This window comes from Lineus longissimus, chromosome 4, assembly GCF_910592395.1.
Source record: "Lineus longissimus chromosome 4, tnLinLong1.2, whole genome shotgun sequence".
NCBI lineage: Eukaryota > Metazoa > Nemertea > Pilidiophora > Heteronemertea > Lineidae > Lineus > Lineus longissimus.
In genome coordinates, this window is record NC_088311.1 from 8,928,549 (window position 1) to 8,947,172 (window position 18,624).

Genomic DNA, 18,624 nt, shown 5'->3' on the forward strand with positions numbered 1-18,624 from the left:
TAAGTTACCACATTGTCTACAGTGATCAGCCGTTGGATGGTACCACTTCTAGCCACAGTATTTTTAAGAAGGAGGCACAAATCCTAAGTTACCACATAGTCTACAGTGATCAGCAGTTGGATGGTACCACTTCTAGCCACAGTATTTTTAAGGAGGCACAAATCCGAAGTTACCACATAGTCTACAGTGATCAGCAGTTGGATGGTACCACTTCTAGCCACAGTATTTTTAAGAAGGAGGCACATGGAGAACACACATGCTGGACCACTTCCTAGCACAGGTTGCTTTCTACTCCGAGGCTCCCAATGAACCATTTGAGGTTCTCATGTCAACTGTGGCCAAAACCAGGCACATCTGTCATCAGTTCCTCAAATCTCCATGTTGTGAAATAATGACAAAACAATAATTCATTCATATGTACACATTTCTGTATTCTATAAAAAGTACATCACATGAACAGTGAACAGTGAATGTTTCTCCTGTTGTTCAGTGCAAGTGGTGAAACTGGCAATCCGTCACCTTTATGAGATTTGCAATTCTCAACAGCAATATTGTATATTGTTTGATTCTTGATAACACACTCCTAGTTCATCCGATGTCATCATCGTTTGCCTCTCTTGAAATATTTGTGTCCGGATTTTACTTCATAATCCTCTGGCCTGAAAAAGAAAGGTCGTCGTTAAGATTTGATATCTCTGTGTGAAATGCTCATGAGAAAAACACATGGAGAAGAAGTCCTGTATTCCTAATATCAGGACTGGTAATTTTAAGTTTTGAGGCTCAAGAATAGAATTTCAGGGTAAATTGAGCACACTGGTCTTATGTACACTGTCCGACTGAGTCCAAAGCCCTTTTGAAGGGGTGTGGGGTGAAGTACCTGTCATTGATTGCGTCCTTCATGTACATGTACCTCTCCAAATGAGCTGAACAGTGGCCTATTAGCCTACAATGTGAACACTGGACCAGTTTGTTAAGTCTGGAGCCAACTTCATGAAATTGGAATTGTGACTGTGAACTTTTTAAACCAATCTGAGAGGAATACACCATTTGCTTCATCTCCCTTTTTATCATCAGTAAGCTATACTTACCAATCAAATAGCTTGGGAAATTTATCGACTTCTTCTTGGCTATATTCATCCAGGCGCTTTGGAACTGGCATAATCTGTTTGATTTGATCAGAGACGTTCTTCATAATTTCTGGAGGCACATCCTGAAAGCACCATAGTGATTACTGTCAGTAATTTTAGTCTTTTTTAAAACCACTCCTGACTGGTTATGGCTATGGTTATCAGTTAAGGGGTTGAAGGCATTAGCCTGTTGTTCCATTCGACGGATGTAAAGAGCCTGGGGTGGGTTTATAGCCCGAATGGTCCAGTACTGGAACCAATGACCAGCTGCTAAAGAGCTGACAGAGTAACCTATAGCCCAACCCATTTTGCTTGTCACACTTATCTGGAAAGGGATTAAATAACTAAGAAAAAGTCCAAGTGCTTTGAGGGACACCCAACTGACAAGGCATGTTCTCATGTGGAAGTACTGGACCTTTAAGAGAGGGATGAAAATGGCAGGCTCACCTTTTCAGGAAATAGATGAAGTCTTTTTAGTAAAGTGGGCCGTCCCAAGTCTTTAGGCACAATTGCACTTTTAATGGCCTTGTACACTATCTGCAGAAAAGAAAACATTGATGATAACTGTTGAAAAAAAAAAGTAGGTTGATTATCCCATCAGTATGTGCTTCTCCTGTTTCATTAGTAAACTACTTTTCTTAAAGTGTTTGGAGTCTTTCCAATTACCTGCCTAATCCTTTAACATTCACGAAGTCTTAGCAAACAACAGCCATTTCAATACATATGTACATAAAATTGATCAATTTCTTAATTAGGGAAAGCCACAAACTCGGAGTCCTGAATGGCCACTGTGAGAAGCAGATATGATCATTCAGGGTAAATAGTCTTTGCTCAAAATAAAATATTTAGGGTTGGTGTAACAATACCGGTAATAACATGTTGCCTTCAAAACCTTGATTACCTCGGTTGGGGCTTTTAAATGCACTTTCCAGGCTTCAACTTCAGACTTTCCACCAGGGTACCTGAAAAGTCAACAGCAATGAGAGCAGGTAAGGTTGAGAATTATTCTACCACAATAAGGCTGGATTTAGAGCCTAAGTTTCTTTGTTGACACTGAAACATGCACCTGCAATTACTGACATACATTACATGTACTACTCAGGATAACTTTAAATATGATAGATAAAAGAATGGCTCTCCAGCTTTTTCCATGTGATATAGTGAAGTTACCCAAGTTACATGGAAGAACACACAAGGTTTATCACATTGCAGCGGGTAAAGCATATTGTCTTCTCAATATAGATCCCTTCAAAACGTATTCTACTTACCCTGTGTCATAAGTGTAAACTCTCATTTTCCACTCATCATCAAACAAAGCCAAATGCTTGGTATTTATAACAACCACATGATCTCCGACATCACCTATAGAATAGAATAAGCCATCCAATCAATGCAATGAAGAACCAGCAAAATCTCATTGGCAATACTAGCGTTGTGGACATTGGACTTGTGTCATTAGGCAAGACACTTTTTTACTTATCTTGTCGGTGAAATATAAACCTGAGACTCCCTTGCTTTTGTAGTGCACATGAAATGAATGAAAAGACAGAAACATTGGAACACGGCCCTCATCAACAATTTTTAGTCTTTTATTTGACTTTCTTGATTCTTGAAAACATTTCTTCCCGGAAGATTTCCTAAGATTTAACTTACTCCCGTTGTAGTAAATTGGTTTATTTTTTCCTGAGAGGTAGGTAGCGATCTTGTCTGCTGATCGTAATGGACATTGGTGATTCATATCATAAAGCCACCATGTTCGGGCCATGGTTGCCCATTGCTGAAAGGAAATAGAGGATGAAAATTCACTACTTAATTCTTGAATGACTTTTAGAAATATTTTCTGGCTAATTTTGTTTCCGCTATACTGGTTAAGACCTTCATCACAAAGTAACATTGAGCTGAACTGACGTGACGACTACAGGCCATAGTGCCTCGTGGCCACATCATGTGCACAGCTGTGCACACGGTACGGTACGCAATCAACAGTACAGTGCGATCCGAATCATTCCTTTTTTCCACACAGTTAGAGTTACATAAACATTAATAAAACAGCAAATCATTTAACACAAAACAGGCAGGTATAGTGTATCCAATAGGCAATATACAATACTGTATAAATCAGAACATGCAAATCATCTCATCAACATTTCACAGACTACAGCACAGTTTAAAGTGAAATACAGTTTATTTTCTGCTTTCATCGTTCATGAATTGAGGAGCAATATCATGAACATTACCTGAACACGCCAGTGTGACATTCTTTTTCTTTTTTGTAGCTTGAAGAACAAAATTCAAGGAGAAATCAAAAATCACATTTCAGTGTCCACCATCTTTGTTCGTCGTTGATTATAAACTGTTCTTCCATTCGGGCCGCAGAGTTTTCCTTGCCAAACGGGGTGGGTGGGGGGGGGGGTTATATAATATTTTGTTCGGTAATGATAATTCCGGATGGAATTGGGCAAAATGCCTGCTAGACGAACTTTAGGTCGGGGCTGACCTAGACACTGCGAGGGAACTGGTTGAATTTAGGCAACTGCACGGCGGCGAGACATTTTTTTTGGGTTGTTTCTGCCAGGGACTTCATACAGGGAAAGAAAAGGCTTTGAAAAAATAGAAACTACAAGTACTCATGAATCGAGTGAGCGAAACCATCATAAATTGCAGGATGTCGTCCAGCAATTAAGAGTTCATGACCTCGAAGGAATTTTGCGACATCGCACACTCCATATGGGGAAAGACGCTAATTAACTAATCTGATACATTGCAGATATGTTAGTGTGATCAGTGGTAACATAAATAAAGACCGTGATATACCAACGATGAGTTGGGCCCAGTTGGCTGCGGTGTCCAGTTCAGAGATGTTTCCTTGATGCACATGATCATTCAATTCCTCCTCCAAAATCAGAAAGACAACCACGCCATTGTGTTTAAAATTATATTTAATTTACATCTTCTTATACAAATATTCTGCATTAAAGCTCACTATTTACACAAAATAATCATATGTTTGAAAAAATTCATTTGAAATGTGTAGACTTTGGCTCAGAAGCATGCTTCAGGATCCTAAACTTATATCACAGACTTCGTTGATACTGATTTTTAAATTAAAACCGAGGTTCCATCCTGCAGACAACCTGGGGTATACACACATTACACTCTCATCACTGTGCTAAAATTACACAGAAGCTGACAGCAGGCAACCCAAGATTCCCACTGTCATTTCAACCCAAAATTGTACAGTAAAAAGCACCTCAGTAAGAAATGTAAAAAATGTAAAAATGCAAGACAGTGATGTCTTGTCCTTCAAATGATATCCTCTATTCTGTCAAAATTTCTTTGACAATTATATTCAAATTATGTTCACTCTATACATTGTAGTCATATAATATCTGATTAACAGTGCATGGCTTCTAATAGTTTTTATGATCTGATAATGACTTTGATGAAGCCAAAGCTTAATGTGCCATAATCATTGTCTGTTTATCCTTAGCTTGCTGGCAGCGACGTCATCTTAAGCCATACATTGGGTGACTATACATTATGATGCATAATTTTCTGTTTGAGTATAAACATCAATATTTACAAAGGGTAAAGATATCATCATTTCATCACACATATTTCTGGTATGAGATCAGATACAGAAACATTTCGTTCAACTGTTAAAGATTACAATAAACTGGAAAACTAGCTGGTTATGAACTATTGTTAAAATATTGGTCGAATAGTTTTTTGAAAGATGAGATCAGCTGTAGGAACAGTTCATTAAACTGTTAAAACTTGCAATGAACTGGAAAACAAGCTGGTTATGAACTAATGCTAAAATCTTGGTCGAATAGTTTTTTGATAGAGCTCAACACCATTAGCTCTCAATAAGGTTAGAGTCATATCATGTGGAGTAATCAAAACCTTGGCAAAGCCTCCAAAAGTGGAAGTATCTGCCCAGTGAAACTTCAAAGAGCCTTTTGGAACTGCATTCTTGTGCTTGATTGAATTATCGATAAAGTTTGCTGAGCCAATCACGAAATAGTCCATCTTGGTTTTGTAAAGAACATCAGTGTAAACCAGATGCTGCAAGAAAAGTTAGGCAATTTTAAGAAGTTGTCAATGCCAATGATCTTGAATTGGTTGGACTTACCTAGAAATTTATGATAGCAGTGGTTGAAGCGACAGCAAACTCATTGATTTGGGGTGCCTTGTTGTGAAGAAGCCAAATTTGACACAACAATGCAACAATGGAACATTGCAATATCCTCGTCTTAGAATGTTATTTTCAAGTGCTTGGTTGTACAAGGTGACAACAAGGACAAAGGTGTCATGTTCAAAGGCGCTAATCTTTCTGAACAAAATCAGGTCGAACATTATTCTCTAATCTATTCCGGGTTGAACTTACCTGCAAATTATGATCATGACCAGACATGAATGCACTGACGTTGTACTTGTGAAGCATTGGATCAAGTTGCTTGATGAGACAATCTGTCGGACCATGTTCAGCGATGGAATACACTGGGTAGTGACCAGCAACAATCAGATAGTCATCCCTGGAAGGAAAAATATGCCTCGCTCAATAAATACATAAGTCGCCCAACCCTTATAATAGTTTTTCCCATGCCCTCAGCTCTAAGAGCCTTCAAGTCTAAAAATGCATATGATAACTTTAATCAAATTGCATATAAATCAGTATCCAAACAGAATTGTAGAATTTCAGACTGTGATAGTTCAGAGTTACAACATACAAGCACAAGTTACATACACAATAGACCACATTTTTCTCATCTTAATTTCTCACTTACTTGCTATGGCTCAACTGTTGCTCAATCCACAGCCACTGTTTATCCGCCACACTCTGATCTGCTGCACCAAGGGGAGGCTCTCCTAAATAATGAGTGTCTGAGACGCCGCAAAGTAAAATCGTGTCTATCATAACAAAGCGTACGGTCTTCTTGGAATTGGGAATGGGGTAGGACATGGTGTAGTAGTAGTCTGGGTAGTTCCTTAAAAAGATTGTGCTGCTTTTAAAGGGGTGCTATAGGTAGAAGATAAGGAGTCTAAGGACACAGTATAAATGCGACTCTCTCGTGCTTGATTCAGTGATAAATATAATTCTTTGTATGATCATACAGTGAGAGAGCAGATACCTCTTCCACTTGACCAGTGACTTCGTCTAACTTAATCTGACCTACCTGACGCAAGCCTATAGACCCCCTTTTAAATTACTGACAATTAAAATAGTCTAATTACCATCTTTTGGAAACTTGCGAGTAGAGAATCTGCGCTGTAACATTACCACGGTGATCATGGTTGCCAGCAACCAAGTACCACGGTGTCTGGAGGGAATCGTGTGTGAAGACGTCTTCATATGTCTCCTGAAATGGACACAAAATACTTTGTTATTTCTACCTAGTGAGGGGATCAGCTCATTGTTTCTTTTACACCAAGAGAGATCGATACATCCAACCAAAGACTTCAAAGGGTTTTCTGGGATAGTTTTCCCCAAATTTTCTTGTCAATTGTTGATTTCTGTCACATTTTTAACATACTTAGGTTGGACGTCCTAGACAACAATTATATGTTGAGTGGTAATTTTAACCAGATTTCTTGCAAAAGTTGGCTTTAGTTGTGGATGATCACCATTTTGCTAACGATAACTGAACCTCACATCCAGGCATTGTGTCTAAGATCAGTGGCAATAACATGTGTTGGGTTGCACTGCTAAAAACTGCCTTATGTATCTAGAAGCAATCAGATCGAAATGGCTGGCCTCAATAATTGAACACCACAGATTCAGACTAGGAGTGTCCTCTGCATAATTTGAGTTACTTTCTGACAAGTTCAACCATACAACCCTTTTGAGCATGATTGTTTTTCAGCCAGCATAAGCTCACTATTAAAATCACTTCGCTTAAAACTTACATGGAATCTTGGATCATGGACATTGACCACTCCATCAAAATAGAAATTGTCTCCAAGTGCTAGTAAAAACTGTGAGTCAATATTCGATGACACCTTGGCCATCTGCTTGGCAATGGCCCGTTCTATGGCTGTAGAAAACGGGGAATATGGAAGCCCACCCCAGTCTCCTATCACCAGGAAACGCACACTGTCATCACCAACACCTGAAAAGACAATTTCTTAAATTCTTAAATAAGGTTAAAGCGCTTTAGATTTCACTCCTATCCTAGGCCAGTGCACCTTTCTGTTGCAATCAACAAGCACACATACTCTACTACCCTACATTTGGAATTTTCAGGCCAAAATACACCAATGGCAGACAAAACCTTTTTATGACGAGTGAAATGAGCCAAGTTTCAAGGAGCTTGTTGGTTTGTGAGGCCAAGCATAATAGTGCCGCAGGGTCTATCTTGTTTCAGGCTGGTCTAAGGGTATTTGTTCTTTCTCATGTTATATCAGTACACTGGGAGCAGACTTTGAGTAGATTGAAAAACATGAAACTACATGAATGCAGATCTATCAATAAACTAGGGCATCATCTATGGAAGAGAGCTATGTGGCTGTACGACACAGGGATCTCAACATTCAGATCTGTGGAATAGTATATTCTCTTCCTGAGAGCCAGAATATACTTCATTTCAAACAATTCTTTGAGCTAACTGGAAGCGAAACTGAGAGAAAAATGTTTTTTACATACCCGCAACAGCAGCAAACAGAGTGCACAGGGCAGTTAGGAGTAGGACAGTCTCCATCACTTTTCAGATTGGTGCTTGCTAGATGGATACTGGTTCCCTGGGTGAGCCGTGTGCACTCTTTATTCTTTAATCAGTGCACCTGAGGCGATACCACTGGCCAATCAAAACTGGACTCCTAGCCTAATTAACTGTGTAGGCCTACCTGTATCTGTAAAGAACAATCCATTTAGCAATCAACAATCTATCTTATGATGTTTACCCAAGCTTGTCATGTGCAAGCTTGTGTCATGATTGCAGGGCTTTAGATAACCTTTTTGGTCAGGAAGTCAAGTACTTCCTTAACATTATTGATGCACCACTTTGGGAGTTTGGGGTTTTAACTGACATTGCAAATACTCCCAACTTGTCAGTATTATCCCAGGCTGGGCGTACAGATACTTCCAATTTCCTAAGGTTGGAAGTATAAACTCATGTTATGCAATGCATGTTATGTTATGCAATGCATGTTGTGACCCAAAGTTCCCTTGCATCTCAAACCACAGACTAGAGTAAGTGTAGAGCTTGTCCTATTTCGCCACCTGGTCGTCGTCTTAGCTGATAATGGCTGTGATAATGGTCTCTTGAATTGTAGAGTTATACTACTGTAATCAAGCTACATAATCTATGTCAAAATATTTAAAAACGTGTGGAATAATTGATGATGACATTAGGAAAACTGACTTTTATAATAGTTTTGACTTCCAAAAAAATAACACTCCGACATGTGATTTGCATGTGACACAAAGTCTAGCGCAAAATATTATGTTCTAAATTTTTTGTAGACAAAATTTACACTGTAAGATTTTTTCAATGAGCGAGACTTAGTTTTTAGTTTGACAAGTTTCCTGTAGAGGTCACCTCAAAATGGCAGAAATTTCCCAAGGAGGACAGTTTTACATTGAATTATGTCAAAATCCGATACAATTTGAACCTTTTAGCAAAGTGACAAATGTATTCTTTGATGACTCAAATCGTCAGGTATATTTTTGAACAAAGCTTTGTTCGGCATGACAGCGTTTTCGTCCAGTTTAGTGCACACAGTACATTAAGATGTACACTCTAGTCTACTTTTAACTGCAGTGTGTCCCCTAAAAAATCCCACCATCCAATTTCTATTTGGGGAGTTTTCGTTTTTCAAGTCAATAAATGAGTTTAACAAAGACAAACCAGGGCCCAAACAAAACAAATACGTCAGGAGGCCTCGGCCAAGTGAACTTCAGACAATACTCTAGATAGTAGGCCTAAGTAAGGGCTCCACTTGTGTTGCGGTCGTGACCCTTTTCACTTTTGATCCAGATGAATGAATGCAGGATGACTGGTCAGTGCCCAATAATGATTGTCGATAATAATTGTGTATCGTTATTCATTTTGGCAGGTTTTCTGCGTACGATCAGGTGGCGCCACAGGTGTTGTGGTCAAAGGGCCAGATGACAAAACAAACATTAACTTCAGGTGAGATAGAAGAAGATGATATGGGGTCTAAATTATTTAATAGCAGCTATCTCTTGCAATGTTCTATGGAAAGTTCAGATAGCTGCTTTGCAGCAGTTCACTGTAGGCCCTAATCAAGCTTCAATAATCAAGCTTCAATGTTTCCATTGAGGATATCGTGGGTTATTTCCAGTTTTTCCCTAAAGGTGTTTCTAATCTACCAATAAGAGGTTATCGACTTGATTTATCTTTTGTCCTCATACATATAAATCTTAATTCATGAACCTGTGATGTACATAGGCTGTAAATATTTGTCCTAGTTCAACAAAACATTTCTTCAGTCAATCGGTGTATATTTGAATTACTTATTTTTCATTTCTCATGGTCTTTACTGACCATTTTAATAAGATTGATCATGATGCTCCTTAAAACACACACTTTACTCATACAACACTCATACAATACATTTTTTTCGGCATAGGAACCCCCGACTAAATGGTTACACTCATATCTAATTGTGTTTCAGGATGGAGGATCGGGGTGATGTCATTTCCGTTAAATTCTCCTCTGACATGAAGATTTTGGCAGTTCAGCGGTCACAGAAATCAGTGGTAGGCAAGGCAGGGTTAACATCGGATTCGACTTGTTACTTATGTTCAATGTCACAAGTGACATTGAGAATGTCTTGAAATGACTTGTTTGTTCTTAAACTTATTTGGCTTGTTACAACCCGAACCCCATGTAAGCCCGGCTTAATGAAATATCCTTAAATGATGTGAAAAATCAATGTATTGGTTTTCTATGTGGTGTCAATATATATTCAAGGAGAAAGCTGTATGATAAGTTTCAGAACTTATTTCATATTTTATACCTTTCAGTGACACAATTTAAAAAAAGTTCAATGTGGATGTAAGTGGATAAGAGGTGACAACACTCTTTAAACGGGTTAATTCATTTCTTTAAGTTTTTTCCTTTTGATCCCGCCTAACAGCTGTTTGTTGTTTGTAGGAATTTGTCAATTTCTTTGATGGAATGGACACGATGGAATATTCGCAGAGCTGCAAGGGGAAATCTACAAAGATCATTGGTTTTTCTTGGGTGTCTGCCAATGAGATTGTCTTCATCACTGATCATGGCATTGAATATTATCAGGTACGTGTTGGAAGAATTCCCTCCAGAGGCGCATTTATATTGGGAGTTTGCATTATCTGATGGTCTGTTACAATTAGTTTAGAGGAGAACTTTTGCATTGGAGAAGTATATATTGGAGTAGCATCTCCCCACAGGAGGGATTGGAGCAAAAAATTCTAAGAGGGTATTTGGTGATGCACAGTGATTTCAGATAAGAATGTACCAACTGTATTTGGGCCAGGTTACATAAGATATGTTAAATGTTTAAATTGTTGACTAGTTGAGGAGAAGTAATCAAATTAAAACAAATTTTTAACTTTTTTACTTATGAAATTTCCTCTGCTTTTGATAGAGTTGTTTGAATCCTTATTGATTTCAGGTGATTCCTGAAAAAAGAAATCTGAGATCTATGAAGGCATTCAGTGTACCTATCAACTGGTTTGTGTGGCTGGTAAGTGTCTTGTGGCCTATGCATACGGCAGGATTTTACCTTGCTAAAACACATCCGTTTTCAGATGGAACTGATATGGCTGATACTAATAGGTGTTTTAAAAAGCCGAGGATAAGTGAAGCTGTCAAGCATCCCACAGTTTGATTGAAGTTCAGTGTATTGTGGTATAGTGGTTTGATTGCCAGGCTCATATTCGGGAGGTTGTGGCTTTTGGGTTTGATTCTTTCTTGAGGAGATCGACACTGTTCCATCTTTGTGTCGAAGCGGGAGAAATTGGGTGCCTGTAGCTGCCAGAGTTGGTCAAGTGTGATTGCCAGTCCTCAGTACTGTATATGCAGCTTGGACATGTGATACTACCATGGAAGTTAAGCTTAGAACTTGATTATACTGGCAAATAGCTGGGGTAATAATGTAAAATGCACTGGGCAATGAAAACGCCTTTCATTATTTTGTGATACACCAATTTTTGGATGAAACTGTAAAATTTCTTGTGCTTGCTCCATTTCCTTTTCCTTTGTAACATATTTTCATAAAACGGTCTTCAACCTCTCCTATCTAACTTTCAGCCTAAGGATGCGGTGCTCCTCCTTTCATCTGGCCCACTTGGTAACATCATACATCCATTCCTGTTCAAGGTAAGATCTATGAATTGATCGATATCATGTCATTGCACGATTTAAATTTTTTAACATGATACCACAAAATATAGAATTCATGTCACGTACGGGATAGTAATCACAGAATGAAACATGACAAGAGTGGAGCAACTAAACAACTTTGGCATGACCCAGCTATCAGTGCCCATGTTTCTCTCTTAACAGCAAGTGGCCTACTGAGAGATGAGCATTATCACTTCTGATAACTGTTTATGACTAACTCACTCTGAGTTGGTGACTGGGAGAGATCATGACCGACTGTAGCAAACAAATATGAAGAACTGTGCTGTCGCCCATCTTCAAGAGTTGATGTTTTTGAATATAATGTTGCTCCATCTTTTGTCCAGCAGGGAAATGTCTTTCGACTCCCCAAATTTGAAGTTGACCTCCCTCTCATTCCAAAACCACCACGACTGTGTCTGTTGGAGAGAGACGTAACCATGGCAAAAATGTAAGTTGAAGTGAGGTCTTAGAAACAGGGATGTGACATTTCCGAATTCTGGAGGATTCCTATTTTCCCCCACACAGTAGAACTTTGAATTTTTCAAAAGGAAAAAAAACAAACTTTTGTCAAGCTAGGGCAGTTCCAATGACAGCCTTTACACGTGAAAAGGCTATGGCAACGTGCTCTTTGACAGGGCCAGTAGCCAAGAAATAACCTGAAGGAATGATTGCGGCTGTGGGTGTCACTTGATTACCATAGCTGCAGCTTACAGTTCATTATTACTATAATGCCTGATGCACGTTCGAAAATGAAGCATGAGAGAATTTGAGCACTCTCAACAATATTATAATATTGTTTATTCTGAAATTATTTTGTTTGCAGATATGATCAGTTGTACATTGTTGTGCTGAGGCATCAACCCAGGTCTGCGTCAGCAGGAAATATCGGTGCTGAGATTGTTTTATACCAGTTACAAAAGTAAGTTATATCTTAAATGAGAATATATATGATATATAATATCTGAACCAAATTTTGTTGAAAGGACCTTGGAATTTCTTAGATCTGACATGATTTTTTCTCAGCTTTGACTAGACTGTAACAAGTCCCAAAGGGAACGCATCAGTTCTGAGAATATTTTTGTCAACCTCTTAACGATGGTAACCTCGAACTGCCGTGGGTAAATTCAGGATCAACTGTATGCCAAGGGCTAGATCTTTATCATCGCGACTCTCTTTGTAAACAAGGCCAACCTTCTCCAGGACATCAGTGTCCTAAATGTTGACGTTGTATCCTGGATAGGCCTTGTAACTGCTTTGATGCTGTCCAAACACACTTGTGGCATGCTGATCCTCCTAAAAGTATCCGACCACCGCTTTTTCAGGGAGAGTCCGGCAAGAAAGACAGATGTTCTGCGGCTTGACTTGAGTGGACGGTTTGCTGTGAATATTGTGGATAATCTCATACTTGTTCATCATCAAGCTTCAAAGGTGAGTTATGTCAGCAAACTTGTTGAAATTTGTCTTGATTTATTTGAGTAAGGCAGTCATATCAAATTGAATGGACCAAATTCTGGGGGTAGTTCCATGTTTTCAAACATTGGTGAACCCATATCAAAATTAATAAACATGGCAGTTGACCTGGTGCAATCCTGAAAAGCTCATATTGATAAATAGCATTTTCATCTGTTTTCAGACCTCCATGATGTTTGATATCAAAGTTGAAGGCCAGTCTGATGGATATGTGACCTATCATCAGGCCATACTTGCTCCCACACCGATCAAACCAGTCAAGCTCAGTCAACAAGGTATGTGTCGATATCTGCATCATAATACGACAGCACCGTTCCTATATCTGTAATACTGAAATAGAAAACCATTTGATTGAGCGCAACTGAAATTTTTTCCAGCTTCATTACCCAAGCAACTCAATTATTAATTACGAGTATTTTTTATCGGCAAACTTTAGTCGACATAGACTCGGAATGGAAGAATTACATTGTCACATTTCATCCTTCATTGTCCTTTTTTCACATCTATTGTGACACCCTCTTTCTTTTTGCAGTTGTCCAACCCATTGGCGCCCCAGATGTCGCAGAGGTCAGCTGTGAACTTTGTATCCTTTTGAAGATCAGCACGTTACTATCATTATCAATGAGATGGTACAGATTTGTGTCAAACAAATGTCAACTGTTCTTTTCGAGTGGGTGCCACTAATAGATGTTTTTGTTGCAACAATGCACTAGGTGTACTGTCTTTGTGTCATGTTGATGGCGACTGACAGTGGACATTCACATTTAACTTTTAGGACAGACACCCCATGATTACAGTTAACTGATGTCTCTTTCAAGTAGTCACAACATCAGTTTAACTTTCATTTCCAGTAGTCTTGTTCATCTCCTAATAGCAAGTACTTGCTAATAGTCTTTTTGTGGTGTTTTTCCTTCACGATACAAAAGATTCGCCCAATTGGATCGTCTTCCAGCCAAATATTGTGATCGACGCTAAACTCGGTTGTTTGTGGTATGTGACGCTGAATCTGGAGCCAACAGCTCAGATGATAACAGATAAGGTGGGCTTTCCCAATGAACTATAAAACGTGTATCAAAGTAGAGTACTGATGTATCTGCTTCTTTGGCATGACTGACCCATTAGTAACACTTATGTAGATATTCACATGTATGCTGTGCATTTATGACTCTGATGATATCGAAAAATTAAACATGACTGACTAAGACTTTTTCAACAAGGCTCATCCACTTCAAACTGCTGTGTTCAATACTGAATCTGGTTCTTGGGCCATTTCCCCTGATATGGATAATTTTAAAGAAAATACGCAAAAAAGAGATATGAATTCATCATTTATGGATTTTGCCCTTTATCATGTTTGTCATTTTCTTTCAGAAACGGTTAATAGATTTCCTACTGCAAAGGAAAGAATGCAAAAAGTTGGTGTTGTCTGTCTGTAAACAAATGATGTTGCCGGGCCAGCAGGTGGCGTTGCCTGTCTTTGCTAAGGTGTTTGACAAGTTGAACAAAGTCTACAGGAACTATCTCGAAGCTGAAGCTCAGGCTCAGGTATGTGGACCTCTCTTAAGTGTCATTAATTGAAAATTTCTGTTGGGTATCCGCTGGTGTAATTCAATGCCATGTATTTGATACAAAAGAATTTCTTAAAATGAAGTTGTCACACAACACTCCAACCAAAATAACTATAGAAATTCATGTAGCTACCTATATTGACAGGTATACTTAAACTGGTATCAGGACATTTACCCTTCGGACCTTTACCCCCCTGGACATACACCCCCTGGACATTAACCCCCCGGAGATTTACCCCCAGACATTTGCCCCCTTAGGACACTTACCCCCCAGGACACTTACCCCCCAAGAATATTTTTTGAAAATGATCTTATGAAAACAGCAAACATTTTGTTTTCCTTCTCAGACTGCCGAAACGACTGGTAAACAGGAAGCGAAGAGACTGTCTATTCCTCCCCAAGCACTGATTGATCAGTCCGACATGTATACTCACGTCTTTACTGTGTTCGTTGACAATAAGGTAAGGCCATTTATCTGTGTGTTAATTTGCATTCTGATAGATGGATAATAATGATACCGGGTAGTGATAATAGTGAGTTTTTATGTAGCACTTTTCACTGTACCATCTCCTGTCTCAGAGCATGCACTAAGCAGCATTGGCCTGGTATTGAACTCGGGTAGACCTACCGATCACAAGGCGTTATCTGTGGTGCCACCGTGCTCCTTATTCCAGGCTATGCTGAAAAGGCCTTGTACTTCTGTCTTTACCAATAATCTTTAACAGTAATAAAATATTCATGGTTCCCTTGCATTGTACACTGGAACCATAAGTCCCTGGCTGCCTAACCTTGTCACAATGTTCTTACTTCAGTTCAACTCTCTTTGTTTGTTTTTCAGGAGATCTATTACAAATTCACTGTGGCAGTTTTGATCGAATACATCCGGTCACTGAACTCTCATCAAATTCCTGTGCAGGTGGGTACATGTCAAAGAATAGCAGGACACCTGGCCCATTACATCATCGCACAGTCTGCAAAATGATATTCGATATTGACCTCGGTGCATGTTGCTTTCAACACTGTGGGTACAAGATTTGATTCTCAGTGGCCCCAAGTTGGGCCTGTTCACTCAATCCGCATTGGCAGCAACGTTGGTGTAAGTCTTGACACCACTATTGTAAATGCAATTGACAATGGAGTGTGGCAGCAACGTTGGTGTAAGTCTTGACACCACTACAGATTGTAAATGCAATTGACAATGGAGTGTGCAGCAGTTTCCTTTTATCATTGCTGTTTATTTTTGTTCCAGCACTACCTCTATGAACTTGTAATAAACACACTAGTCCAGCATGGCTGTTATTACCAACTCCATCAGTTTCTACAATACCATGTTCTCAGTGACTCTAAACCTATCGTAAGTCTGTATTTAACATATTCATACGCATTCTCAACAAACAGAAGTCTTGTATGTTGGGAGGTAACCTACCTTCTTGTTTTATGCCAGTCTTTGTAATATCAGCATTTTAGTAGTGGCAGCATTCATCACTCTATACCTGCAGATCTGCTTTGAGCAGGATTTGTAGGGGTTATAGGCCAGATGAATGCTGCCTCTAATGAACTGCTGGTTGTATACGAGTTTGAGCTGACTCCGGCTGGTCACGGAGTGGTTTTTACCTCCAGATGGCAGGCATCAATCTTTTAAAAAGATCTATGCCTGGTTGTTGGGTTTCTCTCACTGTGTTCTCTGGCTTTTCCCTCAACACCAAAAGACCAACTTCACAGGGTTTCTTTCTGTTGTGATCTAAGAATATCAGGGGAGTTTTTTATCCTAACCAATGTGATTTATATTTTTCCAGGCTTGTCTGCTGCTCTCCCTAGAAAACTTCTATCCACCAGCATATCAACTGGCCCTTGACATGTTAAAGGTAAACAAGTAATTGGCATGTACAGGTAGTTCATTTGAAGTAGTTTGCAGAGATATGGAACTATTTATATCTGGGAACTTGACAGTGAAATGTTCTGTATTGAAATAGAACAAGCATACCATTATCCACAGTGCAATCTAATAAGCTTTCTCCTGAATGCCTTTTAAAATCCAGATTTTTTGCAAACAAATTCCATTCTATTCCTTTCTTCTTGCAGAGATTATCAACCGCCACTGAAGAGATCATTGAAGTACTTTTGTCAAAACAGCAGCTTTTACAAGCATTGAGGTAACTAGAGCGACATCTGCAATATCACAATCACGAAACTTTGTTGTTGACTTTAAATTATGATAGCAATGCATCGAAAAGAAGATTTTCACAGTTCTAATTTTCCCCTTTTGACATGAAGTCACAGGACGTTGGACTTGTGAAAGGTTCTGGGGTGAGAGGGTGAAAGGTGAAAAGTCCTGCTATAGAGCCGAACATTTGGGAGCACCCTACTGGCTCATGTCTAAAAGCTCAGGTTGTAGCGCTGTTTGGGAAAAAAATATAACGGTCGTGAACATTACCCTGTTTACAGAACATGTCTAAAGTAAATGCTGACTTCTGAATGTTCTATTTTTCAGATTTGTGAAGAGTGTTGGTTATGTCGATGGCGTGTCTGCTCGGAAGTTCTTGGATGCGGCTCTGGGGACAAAAGATATCATGATATTCTACACTGTATTTAAATTCTTCGAACAACGTAATGTCAGACTCAGAGGCACGCCAAAATTTCCATCAGGTGAATACTAATGACTAATACCAAGAATTGATGAAGTGATGTTAAAATCTAATTTATGGTACAATCACCTACAGGCTGACGAATGAACTTGGATTTGAAATTCTTTCCAAATGTTAAGTTAACTTTATCACCTTATCTTACAGGAGAGCGTTGCGAGAAGTATGTCAAGCACATGGAGGCCACTTTCGGAAGTGAGGCGCTGACAGCGATTAATCCTTCTTGAAACCAGGACATGTTACTTGGATATGTGGACGACTTGTAACAAAATGAACATTATGAGACTATTTTGAAAAGCTGGTGCTGTGATGCATTTCGATCTGAATGGTGTGGCTCGAAGGGTCATCATAGGCAGTATTCAGTAAGGCGCTACTATATTTCTTCCCAAAAAATCATAACATTTGTAACAAAGTGTAAAATGGTCCGATTTATTTTTTTTGATTTATTTATTTTTAATGAACATTTCACAAATTTATTAACTGGATACTACTGGATGCTGTTTAGGATGACCGGGCTCAAGTTGGGGGTTTTCGAGTGGAGGTAGGCCTACTCACATTTGTGACTCAGAATGACAAGAATAAGTGTATATTTGGAGAGAAATGTGACTCAGAATGACAAGAATAAGTGTATATTTGGAGAGCAACTGACTGGTTTATTTCACCTTTTGGGCGTCTCAGTATGTAAATACATTGTAAATACTTGTAAACAAGTAAAGTGATAGTCTAACTGCTTATTGAATCACCTCACAGAATCGTAATTTTGGTGAATCTTCTTCTCTGTAAGTGTTGTGATCAACATTGGTGCTTCTGTTAGTGCAGTCAATGGCAGAATATGTTGGTTTTCCCTTCAACTTCAATTTCACTGTGAGAAATGTACTCATTAGAAATGTATAGTAACTATATAGCTGTCATGTACATAGAAGTAAAAATATATAATAAATGTCATTCCTATAATTCTGGTTACTGGTATAGTGGTATTCTGGAGACAATAGGGAGGTTCCGCACCGCCTACAATTACGATTACGATTACGATTTGTGTATGACGTCATCAATTTTGCAGCAACGTCATCAGCCCTGAAATCGTCTGCGGCATATTCGGTTCGTTTCTACGACGATGGCGGCTAATCTTCGTAAGTGATAAACGATCATCGAGAACGTCAATTTCATGCACTTCCAAAGTATCCTGGGTCACGTTTTTCACAAACAATATATTTTGACTATGCACACCAGACGTAGGACCTGCAAATTTCATGGCCAAAGCTGTGTTAGACCGTCACGACTGCAATGAAATAGGAATGAAAATTCGCTCTGTTCGTGAGCCATGGGTTTCTCGAATGACATCAAGAGTATTTTTGCGGAACTGAATTTAGCTGCTTCTCGATGCGATTACGATTACGATTACGTTTTCCGAAATCGTAATCGTAATCGTAATCGTAGGCGGTGCGGAACCTCCCTATTATGT

At 39.1% G+C, this 18,624-nt stretch overlaps 3 protein-coding genes across 4 annotated transcripts; 1 reads left to right on the plus strand and 2 right to left on the minus strand.

Annotated features, from left to right (window-relative positions):
• Positions 1 to 416: 416 nt before the first annotated feature.
• Positions 417 to 3,460, minus strand: LOC135486730 (large ribosomal subunit protein uL13m-like). The gene is made up of 7 exons (XM_064769802.1): positions 3,365 to 3,460; positions 2,781 to 2,904; positions 2,396 to 2,489; positions 2,029 to 2,089; positions 1,575 to 1,664; positions 1,089 to 1,210; positions 417 to 659 (listed from the first exon to the last, which is right to left on the minus strand). Exons 1-7 carry the CDS (start codon positions 3,383 to 3,385, stop codon positions 602 to 604), a joined length of 570 nt encoding a protein of 189 aa, XP_064625872.1. The 5' UTR covers positions 3,386 to 3,460; the 3' UTR covers positions 417 to 601.
• A 594-nt stretch (positions 3,461 to 4,054) lies between these two features.
• Positions 4,055 to 7,932, minus strand: LOC135487153 (tartrate-resistant acid phosphatase type 5-like). The gene is made up of 6 exons (XM_064770590.1): positions 7,774 to 7,932; positions 7,038 to 7,240; positions 6,366 to 6,490; positions 5,918 to 6,118; positions 5,518 to 5,665; positions 4,055 to 5,195 (listed from the first exon to the last, which is right to left on the minus strand). The coding sequence occupies exons 1-6, from the start codon at positions 7,826 to 7,828 to the stop codon at positions 4,944 to 4,946; spliced, it is 984 nt and encodes a 327-aa protein (XP_064626660.1). The 5' UTR covers positions 7,829 to 7,932; the 3' UTR covers positions 4,055 to 4,943.
• Positions 7,933 to 8,663: 731 nt separating this feature from the next.
• Positions 8,664 to 18,095, plus strand: LOC135486136 (regulator of MON1-CCZ1 complex-like). 2 transcript variants are annotated; one of them, XM_064768675.1, is made up of 20 exons: positions 8,664 to 8,788; positions 9,186 to 9,262; positions 9,768 to 9,852; positions 10,250 to 10,393; positions 10,752 to 10,823; positions 11,390 to 11,458; positions 11,827 to 11,930; positions 12,306 to 12,401; positions 12,805 to 12,910; positions 13,116 to 13,227; positions 13,485 to 13,535; positions 13,879 to 13,991; positions 14,324 to 14,497; positions 14,868 to 14,981; positions 15,359 to 15,436; positions 15,770 to 15,874; positions 16,317 to 16,385; positions 16,603 to 16,673; positions 17,012 to 17,166; positions 17,310 to 18,095. In XM_064768675.1, exons 1-20 carry the CDS (start codon positions 8,675 to 8,677, stop codon positions 17,387 to 17,389), a joined length of 1,989 nt encoding a protein of 662 aa, XP_064624745.1. In that variant the 5' UTR covers positions 8,664 to 8,674; the 3' UTR covers positions 17,390 to 18,095. The 2 variants fall into 2 exon arrangements, with proteins under 2 accessions (XP_064624745.1, XP_064624746.1); XM_064768676.1 differs by having other exon boundaries at positions 11,830 to 11,930.
• The last annotated feature ends 529 nt before the right edge of the window (positions 18,096 to 18,624 follow it).